Source organism: Salvelinus fontinalis, chromosome 1 (assembly GCF_029448725.1).
Source record: "Salvelinus fontinalis isolate EN_2023a chromosome 1, ASM2944872v1, whole genome shotgun sequence".
NCBI lineage: Eukaryota > Metazoa > Chordata > Actinopteri > Salmoniformes > Salmonidae > Salvelinus > Salvelinus fontinalis.
Genome location: NC_074665.1, coordinates 48,786,857 through 48,798,934, shown reverse-complemented (window position 1 = coordinate 48,798,934; position 12,078 = coordinate 48,786,857). Strand labels below are relative to the sequence as shown.

The window sequence follows — 12,078 nt, the reverse complement described above, 5'->3', positions numbered from 1 at the left end:
GGGCTTAAAATGGGCCTGCTCATCTGGCATATACCCAAAATGCCAGATGGCCAGTCCGCCCCTAGACATTGATACATGGCAGCACTTCACTTATTTATTAACTTCATCCAATGTGGATCAAAGGCTGTATAGTCTTTACAATCTTCGCGGCAGGCTCTTTTGTTAGGAGCCTATCAATGGATCATGGCAAGAAGTAAAGTAACTTACAATGCAGCAAATATACGGATGGATGCATGATTTGACATATTATCATAATTTTATGCCATTATGGAGATAGAGTAAGGTATTGATTTCGATGGATATATAGATAGAGGTAGCCACATAGCCCAGACAGATAGGCAGGCAGGTAGGTAGGTAGGTAGCTAATGAGAAGGGACCTATTTGAACTGCTGAGGCCATTGTAGAAAATGCATTATAAGACTGACCTCTAGTGGAGGTTCAGTAGAGAAGCTTTATCCTGTTAATGTATTTATGGACCTTGCACTTTTCCTTTCATTGGGGTCTTTGAAATAAAGACTATGTTAGAAAAATAACCAAAAAGGCGAGCCTAAGCAATGTTGTTATTTAAATAAATGAAATCGATATTTGGGTGCTGACATTTAAAACGTAGGCCTATAAATTAAATAATTTCAATGTATAAAATCGTGATTATTCAAGTAGCCTAGCTTTAGGCTACCTTATTATATGATGATCTACCGTGCTAAATCGTATGGCTGGTTTTTAAGTTTAGCCTGTAATATTAACACCGTAGCCTAGTTGGAGTCAAAACTCATACCTTGCGGTTGTTCCGCATTCAGCAGCAACTCCTTGCAGCAGCATGCCTCTCCTGTCACTTCACCTGGAGTGTATTCATAGTCGGATTCCGTTGCAAAACGTGTGGTCTATTGCAAAACGTTTTGCAACAGAAACCGTTTAGAGTTTACTCTAGGAACCAAAGTGAACCAAACAGAGCAAACTGAACGAACCAGGGAGGGACCTACCTTTATTTGTCAAATAGAAACGATCGTTTTCGTAGCAAAACGGTTTCCGTTTGGATTAAACGGTTTCCGTTAGAAAAAGTTTTGCAAAACTTGAAACTTTTTTCAACGGAATCGGAGTAATGAATGCACCCTTTTAGTCTAGCTCGCTGGCGGGACGCTTTCGTTCGTCCTCCTCGACTATTGATATAAGAACACACCCACAGAGTTTGACACACCTTTGTAGTTAACTATTGCACATTCTTTTCCGGACCGAACTAAGTCTAAAATGACGGAGCAAAATAATTGTTCAGAACTTGCTACGCAAATATTAAAAGATGCTCCCGCGTCGAGAAAAGCGCTTATTGACAACTATAACAACCTTCACAGAGTGGCCGATTACTGTGAAAACAATTATTTAGGCCTACAGGTGAGTATTTTTTGACAATGATAACAGAATTAACTAACTGAATTATTATAATAGGCTTAGTCCATTTATTTGTTTATTGAATATATTTTGGGTAAATTGTGAATTACTTTTACTTGCTTGCTGTGATCTTTCTCTTTCTGTCTTTGAAACAAAAACGGTACGATGCCTTCTTTATAACGTAGTTATAAAACATTTTAATTTAAAGCCTTAGGCCTACCCATTTTGAGGGAACATTAAGGCATATGAAAGGGCAAGTTGTGCACTTTTCTGTTTATCATAGTATTCTGATTGTGTCGAAAAGTATAGGAACACTAAGTTTTGATATACCATACCTTTGCCAAGAAAATAATGCTTGAAACATGATTAAGGATGAGGACACATGGAGGGGTTTGGAGGAGACCAAGGCTTTGACCACTCAGGCTTTGGCCAGTGTGGCCTACCAGATCAACAGCCTAGCCACTTCTGTCCTGAGACTGCTGGACACCCAGGCCATGCAGCTGAAGGACATGGAGAACTCCCTCAACCTCCTCTCTCTGGTGAGAAACACTGCCGCTTTATGGGTCAGTTAGCTCATGAGGCTACACTACAGTATGGGGCTTTTGCTCAATAGATGAAGTACAGTACTGTATTGCGTCCCACATGGCACCCTATTCCATATATAGTGCACTACCTCACTATATAGGTAACAGGGTGCCATTTGGGACCTAAACTCAGTGTTGTAATACCTGTGATATCTCCCAGGCTGTAGCTATCCATCAGGAGAAGGTGTCTCGGAGAGAGATGGGAATTTTCACCACAGTAACGAAGTTGGCTTGCGCCAAATTAATGAGCCCTCCCAAAGCTGGCCGTGAGCTCGAGGGTTGCTACATCAGAAGACCCATATCCTTCACCGAACTGGACACACTGGGCCACAGCTTTAACGTGAGGACAGCTGGGAGAATGTTTCCCTTATGGATACATTTATCCCATTAGACTTAGCATTGTTTTGATGTCTTTCTGTAATATGATATTTATTGACTGTCCATAGCTAGTAAATAGCAGTCAACATTATTGTAATTACAATTACTAGCACTTAGTTACTTATTAGCACCTACTTTGCAATTCAATCCCGCCAGAGCAATGTTATTGGGCCATCTAGACTTTAGAGCAGTAATATGGTTGTGGTGTTTTTCTCAATTTATTGTCTTCCCCAGCTCAATGAGTTGCAGCCTCGGAAAAGAACAGTGACCACAGAGAGCGTGCGGAGTACAGGGAGCTGTGGCCCTGTGGAGTGTCCCGTTGCTCCTGCTACCCAGCCTGGGGAACCCTCATCAGCCAGTGTCAATAAGGATTTCTATAGGTAAGCACAGCGCTAGTTAAGGTGGTGATGGGATAGGATCAATTAGCATACTGTAGTTAAGCTCATCATGAAATCATGCCCCTAAAACCAGTACCATCTGTTAGTATTTCATGGCTTTAACTGTCTCAAAGATAAAGTGATACATTCATTGAATGGAACCTTCTCATTCTACCCTCCCAGGTCCAATCTTGGCATTAATGTGGCCCTACCATCGGTGCCCACCTTGCCAGTCTCCTCAAACCTCACCCAAAACTGCCCACAACCCCCTCCTGGATCCACGTTTGACTCCAACATCCCACCTCCTCCTCCTCCACCACCTGGCTCCATGGGCACTGGTCCTCCTCCTCCTACCATGACCTCATCAAATAACCTCCCTCCTCCTACACCGAATGCATCCCCTAATGTTCCCTCTCCGCCACCCCCTCCTCCACCTCCTGCCAGCTCATCAAATAGCTTTCCTCCTCCTCCTCCTCCTCCACCTGGTTCAATGGGTAACGCTCCACCTCCTCCGCCACCTCCACCTCCTCCCAGCTCATCAAATAGCTTACCCCCTCCTCCTCCACCTGGTTCAATGGGTAATGCTCCACCTCCTCCGCCACCTCCACCTCTCCCCAGCTCATCAAATAGCTTACTCCCTCCTCCACCTCCACATGGTTCAATGGGTAATACTCCTCCTCATCCTCCTCCCAGCTCATCAAATAACTTCCTCCCTCCTCCTCCACCACCTGGTTCAATGGGTAATGCTCCTCCTCATCCTCCACCTCCTCCCAGCTCATCAAATAGCTTCCCCCCTCCTCCTCCTCCTCCTCCACCTGGTTCAATGGGTAATGCTCCTCCTCCTCCACCACCTCCTCCTCCTCTCCCTGGTACCTCCACTAAGGTGCCCCCACCTCCTCCACCACCCCCACCTCCTCCTCTTCCATAACTTATATTGTTACGTGTCTTCCCTATCTACCTTCTGCTATGTAGGGATTACATGGCACAGCAATGAATTGAACTGAATATGGTATGTAGCATGAATACAGTGTGTGATCATGATTGAGTTTTTATGAATATGTGTTAAACAAATGTGATTTATTTCAATTTGAAAGTATATTGATGACAGGATTCTGCATTAAAGGAAGTTTTTAAATCTATATTTTGCTTTGTTGTGTTTTGCAGAAACTACCTCTATGTCCACCAGTGTTATGTTATGGTTCTCCATTCAGTTATACAATTATTCAGCCATTCAATTATACAGTTATTCCTTTTTACAGTTATATACTTACTCTTATGTATTTGACAACGCCACACCACTCTGTTATGCATTTGACAACGCCACACCACTACGAAGACCATACAACACAAACAGATCTGGGACCAGGCTACTATAGCCGACATATCTCTCACAAAATCCCTCAAAGTGCACATTCCTACCAATGTAAAGCAGCTGTGGGTCTCACTCATCCAAACTACCTCGACGTGTCCCAACAATGCCCAGACTGCATTCCTCAGTGACATGCCTTAACGTGGACCCCTTGTTTTTCTCATTAGCCTTATATTCTTCATTTCTCTCCCTCTAATAGTCTTACACATCTATATCATATCTCTTATACAGTATGTTTATTAATATATCCATTTGAGTCTCCATTCCATGTGCCTCAAAGCAATTGGCTGATGTAGGTTGTGTCACAGATAGCACCCTATTCCCTATATAGTGTGCACTAAATAGAGAATAGGGTGCTATTTGGGACGCTGGCGTAGCTTCAAAGTGTTGTGCGTCACTGATAGTACCTGACAGTAAACATGCTTAGGGTCTTTGAACAGGTCAATAAGGCTGTAAAAGTTTTCGTCTTTGCGTACTTCCTGTGACAGAGTATGAAAGAAACTCACAGGTCGACATACAGGTTGCTGTACATTGAGGTCTTGGTTGTTAAGGTAAGGTGCATTTTGAATACATCTATTAATACAAAATGCAGTAATGTAGTAATCATTGGTGACAGGATATTGTATGACTGTTGTCTTACTCCAAATCCAACTGTTTTGTCATTTAGACTTTCAAGTTTGAATGAAACATAAGTACATCATACAAGGTCCAAATTCATTCAACCCAGTTCAATTATTTTAACATGGTCATGGTTGGGTAGAGGGAGGCACCATAACAACTACGCCTCTCCCTCTTTCTAACAGTGTATAAAGCGTGCTTTTTAGCACCACTTTCCTATTGGATTGTAGCATGGTATTAAATGGTTGTTGACAGGGGCTTTGTAATGATCACTCTTGTCATTGGGCATTTATGGACAAAAGGGTCAAAGGTTTATGCTCCAGTTTACTTGTTTTAATTTGTAAAAGAGGTCAAACTTGTACAATTAAATGTAGCTTATTCGGTTGTCTGTGACTTCAGGGGTATAAATCACTACTCCGATTCTGTTGCAAAACGTTTTGTTTGCTCTGTTTGCTTCCGATTGATTCTTAAACGGTAAAAAGTTTCCGTAATAAATACACCCCTGATCACATCTCTCTGCTGATCAGTGGTCAGTGGCCTGCTCAAAGTCTGCTCCGTTTGGCCTTTTGAACAAATGTAATGGATGCAGACTTTAGATAGACTTGTGTAATTCTTACCTACATTTTATGTAATCTGGGGCACCTAGAAAATTAAATTACTTCTGAGAACGTACTATGTAGGTGGTTCTGAACCGGTCACAAAAAGGGGTTGAGATGGGTTATTTCTGGGTCATGAAGCTGAGTCTGACATTGAATAGGAACTGAACATGACAGATTGACTAGCGTTTACTGTTGATTCACATAGAGCTTTTGAAAGTTCTAATAATGATGAGGCTGCTGAATAGAAATGTAAGGAATTTCCACGAACTGTACCTTAGAATTCTCTTTTGTGTGTTCTCCACATGGAGACAGAGGCCTGTCACAACAACAGACTGCGCATCATGCAGAATGAAAGTTGGTTACTTGATATGATAAAGTAAGTCTTTCTCTTTTTCATATTTTTTTGTGATCTCCACCTCTACCAAATGGAAACAAACATACTGATGTTCCAATTAACACACAGATGTGGATGTACTATATACTACACATTACAACAGTATGTGTGCAATAACATGAGGTTATATTTAAGCAATAAGGCACGAGGGGGTGTGGTATATGGCCAATATACCACGGCTAAGGGCTGTTCTTAGTGGCCATATACCACAAACCCCAGAGGTGCCTTTTTGCTACTATAAACGGATTACAAATGTTTTGTCCTACCCACGGTATACGGTCTGATATACCAAAGCTTTCAGCAAATCAGCATTCAGGTCTCAAACCACCCAGTTAATAATTTTTAAAAGTTTTTCACAATTCCTGACATTTAATCCTAGTATAAATTCCCTGTCTTAGGTCAGTTAGGATCACCACTTTATTTTAAGAATGTGAAATGTCAGAATAGCAGTAGAGAGAATGATTTATTTCAGTTTTTATTTCTTTCATCACATTCCCAGTGGGTCAGAAGTTTACATACACTCAATTAGTATTTGGTAGCATTGCCTTTAAATTGCTTAATTTGGGTCAAACGTTTCAGGTAGCCTTCCACAAGCTTCCCACAATAAGTTGGGTGAATGTTGGCCCATTCCTCCTGACAGAGCTGGTGTACCTTGAGTCAGGTTTGTAGGCCTTCTTGCTCGCACACGCTTTTTCAGTTCTGCCCACAAATTTTCTATAGGATTGAGGTCAGGGCTTTGTGATGGCCACTCCAATACCTTGACTTTGTTGTCCTTAAGCTATTTTGTCACAACTTTGGAAGTATGTTTGGGATCATTGTCCAATTGGAAGACCCATTTGCGACCAAGCTTTAACTTCCTGATTGATGTCTTGAGATGTTGCTTCAATATATCCACCAAATTGTCCTCCTCATGATGCCATCTATTTTCTGAAGTGCACCGGACTGGTGCAGCAAAGCACCCCGACAACATGATGCTGCCACCCCTGTAATTCACGGTTGGGATGGTGTTCTTCGGCTTGCAAGCATCCCCCTTTTTCCTCCAAACATAACGATGGGCATTATGGCCAAACAGTTCTATATTTGTTTCATCAGACCAGAGGACATTTCCCCAAAAAGTACGATCTTTGTGTAACGGATGTGAAATGGCTAGCTAGTTAGCGGGTACGCGCTAGTAGCATTTCAATCAGTTACGTCACTTGCTCTGAGACTTAAGTAGTGTTGCCCCTTGCTCTGCAAGGGCCGCAGCCTTTGTGGAGCGATGGGTAACGATGCTTCGTGGGCGACCGTTGTTGATGTGTGCAGAGGGTCCCTGGTTCGCGCCCGGGTCGGGGCGAGGGGATGGTTTAAAGTTATACTGTTACATTGATGCTGTTGACCCGGATCACTGGTTGCTGCGGAAAAGGAGGAGGTTGAAAGGGGGGTGAGTGTAACGGATGTGAAATAGCTAGCTAGTTAGCGGGTACGCGCTAGTAGCATTTCAATCAGTTACGTCACTTGCTCTGAGACTTAAGTAGTGTTGCCCCTTGCTCTGCAAGGGCCGCAGCCTTTGTGGAGCGATGGGTAACGATGCTTCGTGGGCGACCGTTGTTGATGTGTGCAGAGGGTCCCTGGTTCGCGTCCGGGTCGGGGCGAGGGGATGGTTTAAAGTTATACTGTTACATTTGTCCTCATGTGCAGTTGCAACTGTAGTCTGGCTTTTTTATGGTGGTTTTGGAGCAGTGGTTTCTTCCTTGCTGAGCGGCCTTTCAGGTTATGTCGATATACGTCTCATTATACTGTGGGTATAGATACTTTTGTACCTGTTTCCTGCAGCATCTTCACAAGGTCCTTTGCTGTTGTTCTGGGATTGATTTGCACTTTTCTCACCAAATTAAGTTCATCTCTAGGAGACAGAACGTGTCTCCTTCCTGAGCGTTATGACGGCTGCGTGGTCCCATGGTGTTTAAACTTGTGTACTATTGTTTGTACAGATGAACGTGGTACCTTCAGGCGTTTGAAAATTGCTCCCAAGGATGAACCAGACTTGTGGTGGTATACAGTTTTCTTTCTGAGGTCTTGGCTGATTTCTTTTGATTTTCCCATGATGTCAAGCAAAGAGGCACTGAGTTTGAAGGTAGGCCATGAAATACATCCACAGGTACACCTCCGATTGACTCAAATTATGTCAATTAGCCTATCAGAAGCTTCTAAAGCCATGACATAATTTTCTGGAATTTTCCAAGCTGTTTAAAGGCACAGTCAACTTAGTGTATGTAAACTTCTGACCCACTGGAATTGTGATACAGTGAATTATAAGTGAAATAATCTGTCTTTAAACAATTGTTGGGAAAATTATTTGTGTCATGCACAAAGTAGATGTCCTAACCGACTAAGTTATTTGTGGAGTGGTTGAAAAACGACTTTTAATGACTCCAACCTAACTGTATTTAAACTTCCGACTTCAACTGTACAGTACAGAGAATAGTTTTACGAAGACGTCCAAGAGCAAAACTAAGTGGCAATCCTTGTCACTTCCATGGTCATCAGTCATCATCAAACCTAAGTGTAATATATACTGTAGTTCTGGCTGTAGTAGACTGACTCCTGACTAAATCTTACATTCCTCAAACTACAATTCCCAGGTTCTTAATCACGCCTTTGATGTGCATAGCACTGTACCTGCTGTGTTGCCGTAGAAAATGGCCATGCACTCAGGAAGAAGAGTCAGATGACTCCTCTATCTATGTCATCCCTATGCATGAAGAAGAGAGGACAGAAGGACGAAGAGAGGAGCCAAGTCCCCCCAGTAGACCTCCTCGGCCCTCAAGGGCCCCAACCCCTCCACCGTTACCCACGACTGTCTACAGACCTCCCTATAGACAACTGCCGCCGTATAGCTCAGTGGATCTCATCAACCCTGCACCGCCATACACTCCGGTACGACATCCCTCCACTGCTAGGTTGACCTCCTCAAACTGTCAACAGACATCTTGATTGTAAAGACTTTCAGCGGCTGTCAACACTTTCCCCCATTTTGTAATTTAGGGAGGAAACATCAGCCTTGCAAAACCAGACTGAATGCTGTGCTCACTATGTTTCACTTGAATCAGGCTAGAAAAAAAGAACTTGCTTTTAAAAACACGGGCAGTGCAATCTTCTAAGCAATCTAGTGACCGAACTACTAGAAACATATGATCACTTCACATTGAGTTTTTAAGTGATCTACTCCTCTTGAAGAAACAGAAACTACACACAGACAGAGGTATCAGTGACAATAACCTTTCAACTTGGCACTAACATGAACCTGACTCCTCTCCATTGCAGTTTGACCCAAAGGACCCAGAGGACGTTCCACCTTCCTACCGAGTGGTGATAGAGGACATACCACCCGTCTACTCAGCAGTGGTGGTGTCAGATGACCTTCCATCTGTCTGGTATCCGCCACTGCCCCCAGTCTCACCCCCTTACTCCCAAGTCCAGGTTACGTCCAACTCCCGTTACCAAGACCCTAACATGGATGCGACTTGCACAATTGAGAATTCCATTTAATCCCACAGCACTTCTGCTACAGCCTGGTCCCAGATTTGTTAGTGCTGTCTTGCCAACACCTATAGGCAGCACAAATAGATCTGGGACCAGGCTATGTCTGCTATTCCCTTGCACCTCCATGGGGTTCATATAGAGCTCTGAACATACATATTCAGTCCGTCCAAAGAACAATGCTGATTAATCTACGTTTTTGAGGAAAGTTTGGATTTATGTGATACAGGTAGGGCCTAGAGTTGTTCCCGGTTAGTGAAAACTCAGGGCCTGAAATACTGTATAGTGGTACATCTTATTTAAATTGAACACTTTCGTCACTGACGTGACATTGTACTGTAAAGTATCTGGTTCGGCTTGTGTAGAGGACTGGGCCATTATGGAGTCATTGTTAATTTCGTCAACAAAAATAGTGAATAAAATAATCACCCAGGTGACTCTCTTGCTTCACCTTAACCAGTCAACACCACCAGCCTTCTAGTTAGCTAGAATACTCTTTGCTGGTTAAGAAATACAAGCTGCTTTACCAAATTAAAAACAATAACAGCATTGTGTTTAATAGTAAAACAACAGTCTAGCTATGTTTTTCTCTTCATTGAGTAGGCTATAGAAAAGTAGGCCGTCTTTGAATTTGTAGTCTCGTTCAACCCTCCCACTTTTCCCACTGCATTTCATATACATGTTCTGTAGTCAAGTGTCCCTCTTTTCCTCCGAGAAAACGGCTTGATTTAAGCCCTTAAGGTACCATTTAAAAGACATTACCCATAATACCAGCGCTATGTTTTTTATATTTATATCGTGCATTGGCGGGCAGCATTTTACATTCATAAAGGATATCGCAGGCCGTTCTAAAACTAGGTTACTTGCGGACCGGACCGTTATTTGTTTAGGCTACACCTTGTTCAGTCATGTTACCTCATTAGCTAGCTAAAGCTAACAACCTGGGGGAATGTTCAGCAGGACGCAACGTTTTGAAACGTTCAGATATAAATATGCTCTGTAGAACAAACATGCCTCTCTGACATGTTAAATAAGAAATAACGTAGGCTCTATTCTTGGAATTTCTATCTGCAACGTTCAAGAACGTTTTTCAACTGAACGTGGCCCTGGTAACATTACTAGTAGCCTACAGTGACTGGAAAGTATTCAGACCCCTTGACTTTTTCCAAATGTTGTTACTTTACAGCCTTATTCTAAAATTGATTAAATAAAAAATTATCCTCAGCAATCTACACACAATACCCTATAATGACAAAGTGAAAACAGGTTTTTAGAATTTTGGGCAAATTTATAAAAAATAAATTGAGTATTCAGCAATGAAATTGAGCTCAGGTGCATCCTGTTTTCATTGATCATTCTTGAGATGTTTCTACAACGTCATTGGAGTCCACCTGTGGTAAATTCAATTGATTGGACACGATTTGGAAAGTCACACACCCGTCTATATAAGGTCCCAAAGTTGACAGTTCATGTCAGAGCAAAAACCAAGCCATGAGGTCGAAGGAATTGTCCGTAGAGCTCAGAGACAGGATTGTGTCGAGGCACAAATCTGGTGAAGGGTACCAAAACATTTCTGCAGCATTGAAGGTCCCCAAGAACACAGTGGCCTCCAAGATATTTCCTAGAGCTAGCCGCCCAGCCAAACTGAGCAATCGGGGGAGAAGGGCATTGGTCAGGGAGGTGACCAAAAACCTGATGGTCACTCTGGCAGAGCTCTAGAGTTCCTCTGTGGAGATGGGAGAACCTTCCAGAAGGACAACCATCTCTGCAGCACTCCACCAATCAGGCCTTTATGGTAGAGTGGCCAGACGGAAGCCACTCCTTAGTAAAAGGCACATAACAGCCCGCTTGGAGTTTGCCAAAAAGCACCTAAAGACTCTCAGACCATGAAAAAACAAGATTCTCTGGTCTGATGAAACAAAGATTGCACTCTTTGGCCTGAATGTCAAGTGTCATGTCTGGAGGAGACCTGGCACCATCCCTACTGTGAAGCATGGTGGTGGCAACATCATGCTGTAGGGGTGTTTTTTATTGCAGGGACTGGGAGACTAGTCAGGATCGAGGGAAAGATGAACGGAGCAAAATACAGAGAGATCCTTGATGAAAACCTGCTCCAGAACGATCAAGACCTCAGCCTGGGGCAAAGGTTCACCTTCCAACAGGACAACGACCCTAATCACACAGCAAGGCAAGAGTTGCTTCGGGACAAGGCTCTGAATGTCCTTGAGTGGCCCAGCCAGAGCCTGAACTTGAACCCGATCGAACATCTCTGGATAGACCTGAAAATAGCTGTGCAGCAACGCTCCCCATCCAACCTGACAGAGCTTGAGAGAATCTGCAGAGAAGAAAGGAAGAAACCCCCCGAATACAAGTGTGCCAAGCTTGTAGAGTCATACCCAGCAGACTTGAGGCTGTAATCGCTGCCAAAGTTGCTTCAACAAAGTACTGAGTAAAGGGTCTGTGATATTTATTTTCTTTTATATACATTTGCTACAATTTCTAAAAACGTGTTTTTGATTTGTCATTATGGGGTATTGTGTGTAGATTGATGAAGGAAAAATCTATTTTATCAATTTTAGAACAATTTTAGAATAAATAACCTAACAAATTGTGGAAAAAGTCAAGGGGTTTGAATACTTTCCGAAGGCACTGTATATGCAACCATTTTGTGGCACATAGAGAAAGCAAAAGGGATTGTAAACCATTTATTGAAATTCTTCTTGCCACTACACAAAGTCTAACTGGGTAAATAACTATATTTTGAGTTAATGTGGACCCAGTGACTCAGACTTGAGCACTTGGACCAGGACTCAAGCACTGGGACTCTGACTTCAGCCATAGGGACTCATGACTTACT

General features: G+C 42.8%; 2 protein-coding genes across 2 annotated transcripts; both read left to right on the top strand.

Moving 5' to 3' along the window:
* Positions 1 to 1,169: 1,169 nt before the first annotated feature.
* Positions 1,170 to 3,861, top strand: LOC129854108 (uncharacterized). Its single transcript, XM_055920857.1, has 5 exons — positions 1,170 to 1,386; positions 1,755 to 1,922; positions 2,128 to 2,307; positions 2,580 to 2,725; positions 2,906 to 3,861. Exons 1-5 carry the CDS (start codon positions 1,246 to 1,248, stop codon positions 3,648 to 3,650), a joined length of 1,380 nt encoding a protein of 459 aa, XP_055776832.1. The 5' UTR covers positions 1,170 to 1,245; the 3' UTR covers positions 3,651 to 3,861.
* Positions 3,862 to 5,610: 1,749 nt separating this feature from the next.
* Positions 5,611 to 9,230, top strand: LOC129858251 (uncharacterized). The gene is made up of 3 exons (XM_055927396.1): positions 5,611 to 5,684; positions 8,324 to 8,618; positions 9,006 to 9,230. Exons 1-3 carry the CDS (start codon positions 5,611 to 5,613, stop codon positions 9,228 to 9,230), a joined length of 594 nt encoding a protein of 197 aa, XP_055783371.1.
* Positions 9,231 to 12,078: the final 2,848 nt, after the last annotated feature.

What these genes read in the sequence shown, in the direction of transcription:
- LOC129858251 (XM_055927396.1), top strand. Translation starts at nt 5,611, where the DNA reads ATGGAGACAGAGGCCTGTCACAACAACAGACTGCGCATCATGCAGAAT. An exon ending in TGGTTACTTGATATGATAAA is followed by an intron (nt 5,685 to 8,323) that starts GTAAGTCTTTCT and finishes TACAATTCCCAG; the next exon opens with GTTCTTAATCACGCCTTTGA. An exon ending in CTGCACCGCCATACACTCCG is followed by an intron (nt 8,619 to 9,005) that starts GTACGACATCCC and finishes TCTCCATTGCAG; the next exon opens with TTTGACCCAAAGGACCCAGA.
- LOC129854108 (XM_055920857.1), top strand. Translation starts at nt 1,246, where the DNA reads ATGACGGAGCAAAATAATTGTTCAGAACTTGCTACGCAAATATTAAAA. An exon ending in ACAATTATTTAGGCCTACAG is followed by an intron (nt 1,387 to 1,754) that starts GTGAGTATTTTT and finishes AACATGATTAAG; the next exon opens with GATGAGGACACATGGAGGGG. An exon ending in GTCAATAAGGATTTCTATAG is followed by an intron (nt 2,726 to 2,905) that starts GTAAGCACAGCG and finishes CTACCCTCCCAG; the next exon opens with GTCCAATCTTGGCATTAATG.